This window comes from Sycon ciliatum, chromosome 2 (assembly GCF_964019385.1).
Source record: "Sycon ciliatum chromosome 2, ocSycCili1.1, whole genome shotgun sequence".
In the NCBI taxonomy this organism is placed as follows: domain Eukaryota; kingdom Metazoa; phylum Porifera; class Calcarea; order Leucosolenida; family Sycettidae; genus Sycon; species Sycon ciliatum.
Genome location: NC_088644.1, coordinates 27,762,101 through 27,778,913, shown reverse-complemented (window position 1 = coordinate 27,778,913; position 16,813 = coordinate 27,762,101). Strand labels below are relative to the sequence as shown.

The 16,813-nt window shown below is 47.8% G+C and overlaps 1 protein-coding gene across 1 annotated transcript in view; it reads left to right on the top strand.

Moving 5' to 3' along the window:
• Nucleotides 1-7,149, top strand: part of LOC135809496 (hemicentin-1-like) — a 23,805-nt gene extending 16,656 nt beyond the window's left edge. Inside the window, exons 11-15 of the mRNA XM_065322853.1 lie at nt 18-145; nt 2,399-3,071; nt 3,412-3,520; nt 4,845-4,899; nt 5,961-7,149. Coding sequence (XP_065178925.1) covers nt 18-145; nt 2,399-3,071; nt 3,412-3,520; nt 4,845-4,899; nt 5,961-6,587 — 1,592 coding nt within the window. The 3' untranslated portion in view covers nt 6,588-7,149. The remainder of the gene's footprint in view (nt 1-17; nt 146-2,398; nt 3,072-3,411; nt 3,521-4,844; nt 4,900-5,960) is intronic.
• Nucleotides 7,150-16,813: the final 9,664 nt, after the last annotated feature.

Here is a 16,813-nt window from a genome sequence, read left to right as displayed (position 1 = left end):
TTGTCGCACTCTGGCAGCCAAGCCAACCATAACAAGCTCACTTTCCACCCAGTATGTGCTGCTTTCAGGCAGCTCCATCACATTGCCCTGCGAGGCGGATGGGTTCCCGCGCCCTCAGATTGAATGGAAGAGCATCGCCGGTGCTGTAAGTTCAAAACTCAACTCTAGCTGGAGATACTGGTTCAGTGTTTTGAACAGTTGCCGTATAACACACAACCTGCTTTTACCAGTACTATAGTTGTGCATAATCAGTCGAGTAATGGCAGTCCATCAGCCAATAGCTGCACTAATTTTTCATGTGTCAGCAATCGGTGGCAACAGACTTTAAAAGTTCTGCAGTTCCCAATGTGAAAACAGTCTCGTTGCAGGCAAATCATGTTATCGGCTACTTAGCCAACACAGAAGGGTTGGCCGAGGGTATTTTGGTTCGCCATTTCCATATTCCGTACGGACCACAGTCATACCAACAGACAGGCAGGTGAACCAGTACTTCTTATGGACCCAAGTGATCTGCCGTGGCAAGCAGCCTGGCAGGTGCCTTCAATAGCTACATTGCCCTGGCAAGCAGCCTGACATGTGCATTCGATTGCTACATTGCCCTTTGAAGCACCCGACATGTGAATTCGATAGCTACATTGCCCTGGCAAGCAGCCTGGTGTGTGCCTTCGCTGCATTGCCCTGGCAAGCAGCCTGGTGTGTGCATTCAATACCTGCATTGACCTGGCAAGCAGCGGCACGCTTGGGCACATCTCTCCGCTGCTCATGCCTAGTAGTTCTTGGTACCTGCCGGGAACTCAACGGTGTTTTATTCTTAGCGGAAACTACTCCTCTGTGTGTGCGCACACACGTGTGTGCATGTGCGTGCGTGTGTGTGTGTGTGTGTGTGTGCCAGCTAGTTTGGTTCGTGGGTACCCTTATGCCTGATTGTCTTGGGTCTGTTGCCAATGGGCTCGGCTACTTGAAGGTGTAATGCTGTGCCTGCCACCTTTGTTGGTTCCAGGGTTCATATACTTTCTATTTGAAGTATACATACCTGTTAGCCATGGACTGCTTCTGGCTAAATTAACTCTTGTGTAATCAATGGTGCTAGTGAAGCTTGTATCAGATCCACTCTGATTTAGCCACCCACACTAGTAGCAAGTATTACATTCACTGGGGGCAGGGGTAACTGCAGTTGGATCCCGGGACGGATACCCTGATGCCTTCAATCCTTTTTCTGCACCTTGTCCTTACCCACTGACTGAGGTGTGGTGAGCCCATAAGTGGGATCATTTATTAAGTCCACCCAGAGTTTTGGGGATTTCAGGGGGTGTCGGCCGTTGGGCGGTTCAATAGCCAAATGAGTCATCTTTCCAAGATTCCTTTTGAGTCTCTCTCCCCTCTCCCGGATCTCTCGAGCTCCCGGGGAGACCCACGGACCAGTTTTGGCATGGAGCAACAAGTGCAAGTGTGTGTGTGTGTATGTGTGTGTGTGTGTGTGTGTGTGTGTGTGTGTGTGTGTGTGTGTGTATATGTGTGTGTGTGTGTGTCCCATATGGTGCAGTGGTATGTGAAGTCGATTTCCAATCGAGAGGTTGCGGGTTCAATTCCCGACGACTATGGTCGCACGCGTCTTTCTTCTCTTTCTCAGACTCTTCCTGACTTTTCTTTCCGATGATTCTCCTGGGTGGTTACCAACAGCCAGTGTATGCCGGAGTATGTGGTGTGCTGTGTGTGTGTGTAGAAAAAAAATGGAAAAATGAAAAATAGGGATTCACTGGCCAGAAAAAGTCACTTCAAACAGCTGTGTGGTGGATACCAGGCTAAACATAGTGGCGGTCAATTCATCAGCCTTGCAAGCTGTTGAATGGTGTAATCCCAGCACAAGTTGCTATGCCTAACATAGCTGTTCGCTATCATTGCTTCCGCGATGGGCATCTCTGAGGTCTGAGGTGTGTGTGTGTGTGTTTGTGTGTGTGTGTGTGTGTGGTCCCATGTGGTGCAGTGGTATGTGCAGTCGATTTCCAATCGAGAGGTTGCGGGTTCAATTCCCGACGATTATGGTCGCACACGTCTTTCTTCTCTTTCTCGGACTCTTCCTGACTTTTCTTTCATTCTCCTGGGTGGTTACCAGCTGAGCCAGTGTATGCCGGAGTATGTGGTGTGGTGTGTGTAGAAAAAGGAAAGAAAAAAATGGAAAAATGAAAAAATAGGGATTCACTGGCCAGAAAAAGTCACTTCAAGCAGCTGTGTGGTGGATACCAGGCTAAAAATAGTGGCGGTCAATTCATCAGCCTTGCAAGCTGTTGAATGGTGTAATCCCAGCACAAGTTGCTATGTCTAACATAGCTGTTCGCTATCATCGCTTCCGCGATGGGCATGTCTGAGGTCTGAGGTGTGTGTTTTGATAACCCTGCAGGTGGTCAGCCTACATGAAGATGGAAGAATAAGTATTGCAAATCTGACTTTCACCGGCACCAGTATAGTAGTCACGTGTTCAGCGACTAACCGAAATGGCCAGGACAGCCAAGGAACAGTTTTTGACCAGCAGCAGGGACAGTGGGGAAGCTGGTCGACTTGCAGCGATGCGCTCCCTTCCGGGTTACCATCAGGAACGTGCGGTGGCACATCCGTCACCGTCACACGCACGCGCACCTGCTCCCCAAGCGGTGCTGCTTGCACCGGCTTGCCGACTTCAAATTTGAATTGCTGTGTGCCTGCCACGACCCAGGCACCAACGAGCCCAGCCTCCACAACCCCGGCACTGACTACTCAAGCACCGACAACCGGGGTACCAATGACTCAAGCACCGACAACCGGGGTACCAATGACTCAAACACCGACAACCGGGGTGCCAATGACACAAGCACCCACAACTCTAATGCCTACAACCCCTCCCGTTGCCAGTGACCTAGTCCCTGCTACTAGTCGTGATCCACCTACTCAGACTACTGGCACTGCTGGTCCCAGCTCTGCTCAAGGCACACCGCAAACAAACAGCCAGGACATGCAGGGCACGGCACAGGGAATGACCAGCCTGCCGACCGGTTCCCGCACGTCAGCACCTCCAAACACGGTCACTGCGTTCAGAGGTAAGAACAGTATGACGTCATCCGTTACTCTTTAGCTCTAGCGCTCTGTGACCCAAAACCTCAGTATCCGAGAGACCATCCAATGCCCTGGCTGAGCCTACTACTGCACCTGTACTCACTACTGCTTACCCAAACTTTCACAGGCTTTCGATGTAACGGGATTCTTGGACATGGAACGCATGACAGTTGTCCGCATGCAGCTACAATGTACGCGTGGGTGGCAGTGGCCACGTCAGACGAAACACCTGCGCATGTAATAAATAGAGTATGACAGGACTCGTCACTCTGATCAAAAATGAACTTATTTTCATTTTCAATGCCGCAATGCTTTGGTCCGTAGGAACTGTGGCAGGGAGTGGATCCAGCAATACTATCTACATTGCTATTGGTGCTGCTGTTGGCGGAGCACTACTACTCATCATCATTATCATTCTTATAGTGTGTACAAGGTAAGACACGAGACGGTTCAAGAGGAGGGGGTAGTGTGTGTGTGTGTGTGTGTGTGTGTGTGTGTGTGTGTGTGTGTGTGTGTGTGTGTGTGTGTGTGTGTGTGCGGTGTGTGTGTGTGTATGTCTGCCCGGTGTGTGCACGGACATGTGTGTGTGTGTGTGTGTTTGTGTGTGTGTGTGTGTGTGTGTGTGTGTGTGTGTGTGTGTGTGTGTGTGTGTGCGGTGTGTGTGTGTGTGTGTGTGTGTGTATGTCTGCCCGGTGTGTGCACGGGCATGTGTGTGTGTGTGTGTGTGTGTGTGTGTGTGTGTGTGTGTGTGTGTGTGTATGTCTGCCCGGTGTGTGCACGGGCATGTGTGTGTGTGTGTGTGTGTGTGTGTGTGTGTGTGTTTGCTGGCGTATGTACTTCAGAAGTACACACATATCCTTGCTGTTGTGATTGTGAGCAAACAGAGCACCTGAAAGTATCCCAATCAGAGCTCTGCAGTGTGTGCAGTTCCTCATCAGAAGTAGGGCACATGCAAGATATAGTAAAGTACACGGTGTAGGTCCTATAGCCAACTATCATTCATAACTCATGACCAGGAGACCAACGGTTGACCTTGTCATGGGGCTATAGTGAGAAAATGATCCCAGTAGTGCTACCCTCACTCACACAACTGCAGTGTGCACGGTGGACCTGTGGACCTAGAGAGGTGATTATGCGATTGCTTGTACATCATCGTTTGAGGGCAGGGGCGTAGCACCCGCTACGACTGGTACGACCATGGTCGTACCACTTTTCGAAAAGTGTGGTCCGTCCGGAACGTGCAAAACCGTAATAAAAAAAATCAGGATCCATCGATGCATATGCGCATCAGACTTTGACCTTTTTCTAGACTCGTAGGTCTACTCGTAGATCTGTTATGCATCTGCAGTCGTACTGAGTACTGTACTATACTCGACCCGACTGCACACCGCGCCAGAAGTGTGCCATAAGTTCCCAGAACGTAGGATTTTGTGTCTTTTTTACAAAATTTTCCCGCGGGAGGTCCCCCGGACCCCCCTCCAACACCACTTCCAAACCCCCTCCTACGCCCCTGGAGGGGATTTTGTAAGGAGTGGCAAAGCTGCAGTGCAGCGATGAACTAGCTCAAGAGAACCCGCCGACTCGCGTCGTACATGTACTTAGCTCCCACGAGCAAGTCTGCCGACTCAGGCTGTGCACTTGGTATCCCATAAGCGACTCCACTGCCTCACCGCAATGACATCGTTTGTATCACCTCCATTGGCCATGTTCAGAATAGTGTGTTTGTTCGCATGCCTCACCGCTCTCTGTTCCTGCAGGCGCAAGTCAAAGTCGGACGTCTCATTGTCCTCGGTTGCTTTCAACAATGCCACCGTAAGCTGCACCTCCTCACCCGAGTTTCCCCGGTCAAGTGTACATGTACTTCGAAGTATTTAGGACCAGGAGTAGAGTATGGGATTCCACTACTGCATTGTGCGGTCCGGGATTATGTTTGTGTGTGTGTTGTGTGTGTTTGTGTGTGTGTGTGTGTGTGTGTGTGTGTGTGTGTGTGTGTGTGTGTAAGAGAAAATCTGTGGGTGCACATCCAGTGCATTTGCGGATTTGCGTGCTTCTCTTGCGACGGGCGTATACATGGTATGCATGGTACATGGTGTGTATGTTGGGTGGGGGTGGGGGGTGCGATGAGTGGTTAAGATGTTTGTGTGTGTGTGTGTGTGTGTGTGTGTGTGTATGGGGAGGGGGGGGGGGTAAGTTAAGCAGTGTTTCTACAACTAGCAATCATCCTTGACGATTATGGTAGCACAAGTACAGTAGGCATCGGTTATAGCGTGGGTGTTTGAAAAACGACTTTCTTTTCTTATTTCCGATATTTCTTACACACGATAAATCAAGTGTGACATACATGTATCATGTGCATGTGCGCAGAGGCAGGAAGATCATCGTACATGCAATGTAGTGTTACGGTGCATGCTGCTTGTCATAGTCACATAGGCTTACCATGTGGCTATGCAACATGAGTTACATGACCACAACAGTTGAACCTGCAGCACTACGACCCAACGCGAGTCAGATCGGAACTGCATTGGACGGATATTATTACTACAGGCGATATACTTTGTGCTAATCTGGCATGTTTTGCTACACAAAGTCCATTCTTAGGACTGATATATTCTACTGTACGATAAAATTGCTTGTAAGAATAAATGTGCACTTGAAATCCATGTTATGATTATGAAAACATGAGAGTTCATTCTTGTAGGCAGCATATTCTTTTACACAACCACGCTTTAACCGATACGCACTGTACCAGTTAGGTGACACGATGACAAAGAAAGCTAGAACCTGCACAGCCAGCACCATGCAAGTAGCCTAGGTCTACTGTTGCGTTGTGCTGATGTCTGGTGGCTTGTTTGGTCTTTCTATTGCTGGTCAAGGGAGAGGCAACGCTTACACCAAAGCATCGCCGGGAAGATTCCATGTCCGCTAATCCACGATACACCCCCAACACCACCGCCAATAACGGAAGACCTGCTTCACTGACAAGGGAGGACAGCATGCTGCCGAACCCTAAATACGACTCTCTTACCAGGCTTGGCGGCGCAACTGATGGTGACACGTACAACGAAATACCGTCGGTCAAGGTACAATACGTGGCGCGGCAGGGCTCTTCTGACAGCTACATCGACATGAACCACTCCGCGGCCAACTACGATCGTCCCAGCCCAGTTCCAGAGCAGAGACACAGCTCGTCAAACTTGAAAACGAGTGCGGGGCCGCCCTCATCTAACCGTGGTTCTGCAGTTAATCTCCTACCGAAGCCGGACTACGAAGAAAGTTCTTATGTAGAGGCCAACCCTGGTGGACCGGCTGTAATACAGCCAGTGTCGTTAAACCCCAGCACCAGCACAGCGGACTACGTAGTGGCCAATCCCGGTGGTCCAGCCGTTATACAGCCAGTGTCGCTAAACCCCAGCACCATCACGGCGGACAAGGCAATGTACGAAGTCGCCCAAACTGGCCAACGCGGAGCGACGACTAATTTCTACGAAATCAACCAGTGAGAAAGCCAGGCGTCAACACTGCTCTCCTGTTGCGAGCAGTGGAGAATGCAGTGTGCGCACCCGTACACTCGCTATCCACCATTTGATGCTGGTAGCCTTTGGCGAGCATAACAGTGATACTGATAGCATCGTGAGGCAATGTAGCTGATTCGTTTCTTGTCATGGTGCTGCGTGGCTGCACTGAGTTGCAACAATGGCAAGTTGTATAGGTTGAATAGTTATATGAAATGGGATATTTAATGGCACTAAATGATAGTCAAGATTTAAATGATAATTATTATAATATAGCTTATGAATAAATGATATGGAGTTACAATATCATCACAGTATTTCATACAATGATTGCAAATTGAGGTTTTTCTATTTTGTCACAATACCCACAGTTCTTGTCGGTGGGACCGGCGAAAGCTAGCAAAATTAAAACAGTCCAGCAGAATGAGGGAATGAGGAAGTAACAAGACTGAAGTTGTGAATGAATATGATCAATCAAGTATAGCTTCAAACTCAAACTGTATTAGTAACCATGTTGCACTGGTTTAGAATCTCAGTACATGTACGTGAATTGTAGTCCGAAGTGATTGTGCCTACTCTGAAGTAGATTGTAGTCAGAAGTGATTGTGCCTAGATTGTAGTCAGAAGTGATTGTGCCTAGATTGTAGTCAGAAGTGATTGTGCCTAGATTGTAGTCAGAAGTGATTGTGCCTAGATTGTAGTCAGAAGTGATTGTGCCTAGATTGTAGTCAGAAGTGATTGTGCCTAGATTGTAGTCAGAAGTGATTGTGCCTAGATTGTAGTCAGAAGTGATTGTGCCTAGATTGTAGTCAGAAGTGATTGTGCCTAGATTGTAGTCAGAAGTGATTGTGCCTAGATTGTAGTCAGAAGTGATTGTGCCTTGATTGTAGTCAGAAGTGATTGTGCCTAGATTGTAGTCAGAAGTGATTGTGCCTAGATTGTAGTCAGAAGTGATGGTGCCTAGATTGTAGTCAGAAGTGATGGTGCCTAGATTGTAGTCAGAAGTGATGGTGCCTAGATTGTAGTCAGACGTGATTGTGCCTAGATTGTAGTCAGAAGTGATGGTGCCTAGATTGTAGTCAGAAGTGATTGTGCCTAGATTGTAGTCAGAAGTGATGGTGCCTAGATTGTAGTCAGAAGTGATGGTGCCTAGATTGTAGTCAGAAGTGATTGTGCCTAGATTGTAGTCAGAAGTGATGGTGCCTAGATTGTAGTCAGAAGTGATTGTGCCTAGATTGTAGTCAGAAGTGATTGTGCCTAGATTGTAGTCAGAAGTGATGGTGCCTAGATTGTAGTCAGAAGTGTTTGTGCCTAGATTGTAGTCAGAAGTGATTGTTCCTAGATTGTAGTCAGAAGTGATTGTGCCTAGATTGGCTTATACTTATACTTATAGTTATCATCTTGCTCACATGATGGTGAGACGACCCAAGCACTTATAGAGGACTGAACGATTATGGTGTAGAGTTGCATGACCTCACAGTGCACTAAAGACCAAAGTTGCAATGAATAAGATCAACTGTGCCGTGTGCGTGGTCATTCTATGTAATCATGCATATATATATATTTTTTTTACTGAATACCACAGTACCATCAGATGCTGCACAGCGGGGGCGGTGGCATATTGGATGGAAGTGGGGGCGGGACAAAAGTAACTCCTCCGACCAAAGGTCTCGGAATCATGGTTACTCCTTTGCGCCGATACATAGGAGAAAAGAAACATGTGCATCCAAGAGGGGAGCACCGGCTTAAACGCGGCTTTGCAAACGATAATGGGGAGAATTTGAGATTGGGACAGGACAAAACAATAGTAAAAGCAGTGCACCGTAGGAAGATGGAGTGAACTGATAATCGGATTTTAAGGCTGAGCGAAGGGGATCAAAGAGGGGTAGAAGGGAACTGGAGTGCGGTCAGTATAATTAGGCTGGTGTGTTGGCAGAGATCATAGCCTGTCTGTGGCCCACTCCCACTTGCTGCGCCGCAAGTGGTCGTTGACGTTTTTCTTGAACGTGTGCATACCTCTGCGGGAAGGGGGAGACTGCAGAAGGGTAGGTGGGAGCTGATTCCACGTTCCGATGAGGGAGTGGGGAAATGAGCGGAGCGTGTTGTTTCGTGCCTGAGGAGGAAGAATACTGGTGAGTTGCGATGGATGATGTGTTGCAGATCTGGTTGTCTCACGAGTAGACATGCGGCATTGCGGTGCGGCTGCTGATGGTGGCAGAATGGCTTTCACCATTTCCGGACCCTCCACAAAGTGCAGCTTGTACAGAAAGCAGAGCCCTGCTACGGTACGGCGAATGTCGAGGCTCGGGAGGTATGATCCATCTCCAATTATGTGCAGGGCACGGCGCTGGATGGCAGTGAGGCGGGCCAAGGTGGTGGGGGCTGCGCTCATCCACACCAGCATGCCATACTCTAACACAGGGCGGACAAAGCCACGGTACACGATTGCTCGGTGCTTTGGGTCTAGCACAGCCGATGCCTTACGGAGGCATCTACTTGTAGTACATCGCTGAGTGGTGAATAAAGAATATCAAGGTAGTAACTTCACAGAGCACAATGCAATGGCGCGCTACCTTCTGCTGCTTCTTCTCCGTGATGTGCTAGTTGCACCAGGCTCTCTCTCTCTCTGTACTCTAACTGGTGACCATGGTGACCATCACAAGAAAACATTCTTAGACAAGTTAGAGACAACAAATCGTTCCTTGATAATATGTGTACAATTATTAGCTCAAACATTCACGGTCTTTCAAGAGTACTACAGTCCATTTCAAAACTATAGACGCGTACCTAGGCAAAAACCGTTATGCCAGCATCTATACCACATAAAATCTGTGATCACTTTGTGCATAAATTTTTCCAAATTGGGTGTCTGTTATCCAATCCTTTAGAAACTATATGAGAGTAATTGTGGAGCGATCCTGAGCAATATTCCGAAAACTATTCTCAAAAAGTCCCAGCCAAATTTGAAATATTTCAAAAACCCTACACGTCTATAGTTTTGAAATGCACTGTAGTAGGTGTTCCATCACGGAATACGTACTGCATGCAGTTCACTTACACACTGCAACAATGGACCAGCATTAGGCGAAGCCCGATTTTGCCAGTGAAGCTTCGATATTTTGCCGCAAATTTTTGCTGGCTCATCGTCGATATTTTGCTTTCATTTTGCCAGGCCACTCGATATTTTGCTCCCTTTTTGCTCCAGAATTTGTGTCACGTGTGAGAAAATTGACCGAAAGTGGGTCACGTGTTGGCAAAAATGAGAAAAAGTGAGTCACATGTTCGTAAAACTGTGTCGAAATGAGTCATGTGCACCGTATATGTGTAAAATCTCCCAATTTCCAGCCAACACACCGATATTTTGCTCCATTATGCCAGCAAATTCCCTTTCAAAAATTTTCGATATTTTGCTAGCAGAATTGCTAGCAAAATCGGGCTATGCTTAACCAGCATACAATAGTCATGTGAATATGTACCGTATGCATGCTCACAGCTGCAAGGCCAGCGCCCCGTGGCTGCTTGACTTCTCACTCGATTTTAATATTCACAACAGGAGACTCCGTGATGTGTCAGTTGGGAGGTGCAGATCTATATCGAGTTGTGGCCGGACCGATAAGATATTTCGCACGTCCCGCAGGGCCGCTAGTTCTAGATACACGATGAATAGCACAGGAGATAATGAGTCCCCCTGTGGGGTGCCTCTGATGATGATGTTGACTTTCTGTCATCTAGGGGAACTGACCTCCAATCATGCCTCCCTGCCATTGGAGACACCTTTAAAAAGCAATGGGATTTGACAGTTAACTCCGCCAAGACAGAATTCACCCATATCGAGAGGTTCAGCGACTGTATTGCAGAAGAATGGAGGCTGACCCGGAAGCTGGGATCGCTACTGGGTGACAGGGAAGATATATCTCGGCGTATGCAGCTGGCCACAGGTGCGTTTCAACGGCTTTGGGCACTGTGGGTGAGGGGCTCGCAGGTGAGAGAGAACAGACGTGTCAAGCTATACAACACATTTATCACACCAATACTCCTGTACTCAACATGGGGAGTCCCAAGCAATGTCATCAAGCGATTGGAAGCATTCCACAGACGTCAATTGCGAACAGTCGTCGGGATCAAGTACCCTCAAGTCATCAAAAATAGCGAGCTATATATAAAGCGCACCAACTCCCAGCCCCTAGGGGAAACCATTGTGAGAGCGAGGTGGCGGCTCTTTGGCCATGTCCTGAGACTAGACGACGATGTACCAGCACGCGTTATGATGGCAGCATACTTCGAAAACCCAAGTTCCGCTGCCACCTGGCGGGGCCGGCCACGTACCACTCTGCCACTGAGTCTGCACCAGGACCTGCAGCGTATCGAGGGGTCACTCAAGAAACGCGAGGAACTTGAGAACCTCCATGCCATCGCCCAGTCACGACAAGACTGGAAAGACCTATGCAGCAATGTGATAAAAGCATACATCAAAGCCTAATACTGCTTCCACCTGTGGCAGCTGCATGGCTGTACGGTGTACCATAACAAAACTCATTGACTAACATATTTCGTGAAAATATTATCCTGTAAAAGAATAGGAATGTAAACAACATACCTGTGAAAACACAACCTTTAATGCTTCTAACACAACCTGTGACTACAATAATCATGAAATCAACCCCAAAACATTTCTTGCGGTTTACTTTCGTAGAGTTTGCGACTTTGTGTTCCTCAACACAACTTGCAGCTTCCTTCGTTTAAAATACCCTCAACCTTTGTTTTGTCCTAGATCGTATATACATGCATTCATTGTTTCGTCTCATCATCATGGAGCAGCTTATGCGAAGGCTAGCCAAGCTTGCTTGGCGATGCCAACGCGAAAAGCCTATAATAATAAGACTCTGTGATCAATCAGGGCTCTGTGAGCAGTTATCATGGTTATGCTTCGAAGTAGTCACAAACGCCCCAGGCCATGGTCAGTCACAAAACTAAACTTGGCAACCAGTCACAGCTCCCACGGTGCCCCAAGACCAGCCACCAGAGATAACTTAATCTGCAGTGCAGGGTTTCATAATCTGTTCTGCAGCTGAGTTCATTGCAGAGTCCACTATACAATAATATTATGTACTAATACTACAGTTGAACATCGATTATCCGACCACCTCTGGGCAGACAACTGTCAGGCGGTGTTCAGATAAGGCAAATGTTCCGGATAAGAAAAAAACTGTTATCGTTATCGTTTCACACACTTTCAGTGGTTATTACTAGCCGCACGACCTTTTTACTTTTTACTTTTCAAAATTTTTGTATTTTTTGAATGGCTCACTACATGCACAGTGCGTACTCTACGGCACGTGCGCCCAAAAAAACTGTTACGGATAATCGAATGGTCGGATAGTCGATGTGCGGATAATCGATGTTCAACTGTACTATGATTCTAGAGGGTGGTAAGTAAAATTGTAAGTCTTCAAAGTTCAATCATGTTTGCATGACTGTACGTGTACATGTACGCGCTATCCATATGTGGCGTGAACACGCTTGACGTGAAAGGGGGTTAGGTAGCGAGTCGAGTCGTACCCGGACGTAGATCTACGTGTCTGACACTTGAAACGAAAAGATTTTTTTGGCAGGTACTAGAAGTCGGCAAAAAATTAAGTGACGGTCCCATACTCTCTAGACTATAGCAAGAGTATAATTATAACCCCCCTGGGGGGGTTATATTATACTCTTGTCTATAGGCTATAATCATATTATCACTCCCTTAGTATTTTTTTTTATTTTTTTTATTTTTATTTTTTCACCTTCCCGTGGCCAGAGAATAAAGGCCAATATGGAGGGAGGGGGGCGGTAGCCAGCCATGGCAGTAAACAAAAACAAAGCAAAAATAAATAAATATTACACATTACTGGAGGCAAAGAGAAACAAATGTGGATGAAGAACTAGCAGTTATTAGAACACGAGCTTCATGTTGGCCTTGAAATCCTTTAGCGTACAAGACGATTTTACTGATAGAGGCAGGGCCAGCCAGAGAGAATAGGCAGCAAAAAACGGAGATCTGGTATAAGCTGAGGTTCGGGCTTTAGGTAAAGTGCAGGGATTGCGCGTAGGACGAGTGGGAAGAAACCAGTTATATTTACGCAAGTGTGGCGGGGCTTTGTCAAGACGAATAGAATGAACAACAATACACAGTTTTCGATCCGCTTGACTAGAGATAGGGAAGGTGTTAAACATATCATACAGCTCGGCAGAAGGAAAGTATGATGGTTTGCGGAAAAGGACTTTGAGTATCCTCTTATTGTGGACGTCCAGGGTACTCATTAACGATTTACTAAGTAGGGATGACCAGGCGGTTGAGCAATAGAGAAAAATGGGGAGAATATAGCAATGATAAAAAAGGCGAATGCATTCAAGCGGTAGGTGGGAGCAGTGAGACACGAGGTAGCCAACAGCTTTACTGACTTTGCTACAGATATAGTCGACATGTCTACTAAACGATAAGTCTGAGTCAATGACCAAACCAAGATGTTTGTGTTGTTTTACCACTTTGAGGTCTGTGAGGGATCCGGGAAGAGTGAATGCATAGGTTGGCTCTGAGTTCGGCAGGAATAATATCTCAGTCTTGGCGATATTAGGTCTTAGTCTCCAGGTAGTCATCCACTGATGGACTTCGTTGATACCGCGCTGGAGACTGTCTCGCAGCCTGTCTAGACACTCATTGAACCGGAGCAGTGCAGTATCGTCAGCAAATAAGGACACACCTTCAACATGACTGGGAAGATCATTTATATACACTAGGAAAAGGAGGGGCCCTAGGATGGATCCCTGGGGCACTCCGGACAGAACAGGTGAAGCATCTGAGAGAGTTCCACCTACAAAGACAACTTGCGTTCTGTCGGATAGGTAGTCTGTAATCCACTCCAGCGCTGAGTCACACACACCGAAAACTTTGGAAAGTTTAGCAAGTAATGCACGGTGCCACACGGTGTCGAAAGCTTTCTCGAGGTCGAAAAAGCACATGGCAACTTTCCGCCCCATATGACGATGGTCGGCAATGTTTTGGATCAGCTTGGTGAGCTGTAGAGCGGTCGAGTCACCACGACGAAACCCAGATTGCGCGGGATCCAGAGCAGGAGAAATATGATTATACAATTGATTGAAGAAGAGCCGTTCGCAAAGTTTGGAAATACAGGACAGGAGGGAAATTGGGCGATAGTTACTAGCTTGAGATTTGCTGCCTTTGCACTTGTAAATAGGCACAATTTTAGCCAGTTTCCAGTCAGTGGGGAACTTGCCTGTGGTAAAGGAGAGGTTAAATAGGCGGCTAAGTGGAAAAGAAATCACAGGAGCTAGCTTCTTTATCATATTGTTCGTGATACCGTCTAGCCCTGGCGCTTTCCCAGATTTCAGGTTTGAGATGGCTTTACGAACATCTGCTGTAGTGATATGAACGCGGGTGAATTGGCGAGCAAGACGAGTGTCATATTGGAGAGGGGGTATTACTAAACGTGGGTCATCAGGCACCGCGACAGAGGTAAACTGCTTGTTGAGGATGGTTGCTTTTTGGAAGCTGTCGGACACCAGCAGCCCATCAGGGCTTGCAATGTCAGGGATGCCAGGTTTTACTTTGTGCGATCGCTGACTGCGGACAAACTGGTGAAGCGTAGTGCTGCCTGAGGTAAGTGTTGTTTTGATTGAACGAATGTACTGGCGGTGGCACCAGCGGGAGAGATGTCTCACCTGGTTCCGCTGTGCCTTATATGCTGATAGGTTGTAGTCCGTAGGGAATTTCTTGGAGAGGCTGAATAGGTCACGCTTCAACTTGATAGCCTTGCGTAGTTCAGTGGAAACCCATGGATGATATTTGCGTGTAGACCCTGGGGTTGAGGGAGTTCGATTTGGTTTGCGGGAGCTATGAAGGGGAACATACTTGGACAGCACAGACTGCAGGACACTGTGCAGGTTACTAAGTGCACTGTCCACGTCTGAGGATATTAATGAGTTCCAAGGTACTGCGTCTAAGTCTGCATTGACCGCCTCCCACACAGCAGGTGTGACGTGTCGGAGATCGAAAGACATAGGGTTAGGCTCCTGAGCTTGAGACGTTATTTCGCGGGGAGACTGAGGCAGGGGGATGTCGAACTGGCAGTACACAATGGCATGGTCTGAGGCGCCCAGAGGGCAGTCAGTTTCGACGCAAGACGAGAGATTGGCACGGTTACTAAATACCAAATCCAAGCAGGCTTGGACACCAGAGGGTGACGTGTATGTACATGTGTTGACGAGTTGGTAAAGACCAAATGGACTGAGCGTGCGATACAATTCAGCACCGGCAGTATTGGTGGAATCTGTCGAACACCATGACGTGTGCTTGCTGTTAAAATCACCTGTCAAGATAACGTGAGAAGATGAAAGAGGAAGAGTAATGAGTACGTCTTCGAGAGTCTGGCAGTACCTTGCTATATCTGTTGGCTTAGCAGAAGGTGGACGATAACTGCAGCAGAGGAGGATCGGCTCAGCTGCAGCCGGATACGGCTGGATTTGAACCCAAACGGCTTCGCACCCATCACGAGCTAGATCGGGACGCATGGCAACAGACTTAAACTTATTCTGTCGAACAAGGATAGCGACACCACCATAACCTCTTGCACTTGTCCCGGACTTATTCTCTGCAGGGGGCCTGTCCCTTCGGAAGGTGTCATAACGCGTAATATTAAGCGCAATATTCGGGTCGAGCCAGGTTTCAGTTAGGCAGATTATGTCAGGCTGCCACTCTTCAGCAACAATAGTAAGCTCTGTACACTTATTTACTACAGAACGACAGTTGGTTGATAGGAGTGTGAGCTGGGGTGGTGTAGAATGCTGGTGAGTGGTAAGGGAGTGTCTGGTAGGAAAGAATGGGTGTGCATGTGGGTTCAGTGAGGAAGGTGGGTGTGGGTCCAATTGCATGGTTTAGTTACTAGCAGACTGATCCAAGGTTGTGCTGTCAGATGCAAATCTCCATTCCCTGATGGAAACTTTGCTTGGCCAGAAATCTTCTTCGAGAACCTGGTCAGTATGCTCAGCCGGAACAACAAGGTGAGCATAAGCAGTACCAAAGTATTTGGACTCCGAAATTGAGCAACTGAGGACGTCAACTACTTTCTTTTTGCACCACTCCCTGATAGAGTCAGCCTCACACCCAGGATCGACATTTCCGAGGTAGAAGCACTTCCGCTTGATCCTTTCTGCCCCCTGGAGGCTGCCTCGCTTACTGGACATCGGCTTTTTGTACTGTGATGTGATAGAACGCTGCAGTGCGGGAGCACGAGCCATGTGTCGGTGTGGAGGATACTGCCAACCATTACGGTCAGTGTCACCAGGAGTGCCAGAGCTGGTCATTCGCGTGCCATGTTTGGGTGCGGGAGGTGCGTACTGGGAACCTACTTGTACAATGGGCTCTGTAGAGGATGCGCCAGGAATGGTAGAAGTGTACATATTTGGACCTACTTGTCCATTGGGCTCTGTAGTAGATGCACGTGATAGGGTGGCAGCGTACGTATTCGGTTGGTACCGAGTGGTTAGTGGCACTCCCGGGGCTCGCACTTGCTGACTTTTGAGCTCCCCCATCTCTTCCCGCAATCGTGACAATTGGGCTTCGAAGTTTTCTTGCGAAGACTTACTTGTTTCAATCACATTTCGTAGTTGCGAAATCTCATTTGAAAGTGCTCGGACTACGTCTAACAGTTCTGATACAATTGGTACCATACCGGTTTCAGATGGCGCTCCTCTGGCTGGTGCGCTGGCTCCCTGGCCCTGCTTACGGAGAGCGAACACGAGGTCCGCCCTGGATAGGTCGTCCCATCCTGGAATTCGGGCGTCCTTGGCTACCTGCTGCAACACATTGAACTCGATCAGGGCTAGGTCTAGGGTTGATTCCGCCATAGCTGTGCTTTCTTGGTCAGTGCTCGACAAACAAAACAAAAGTAAGGAGCCGATTGGCGGAGCAACAAAATTTGCTTCCACCTACTACCACACCAAAAAAAATGACTCACATAGATTTTTGCCATACCTAAGCAGTCAAATATTCCTGCATATTTCACTCCTTAGGGCTATATTGACTGCTTATATTTGACTGCTTAGGGTAGGGATTTCAGGCAGTTTTTTCTGAGCAGCGCTTTGCTCCAACCAGGGAGTCTATACGACTCCCTGGCTCCAACTAACAAGGTTTTCTGAAGCATCTATGTGTAAGGACT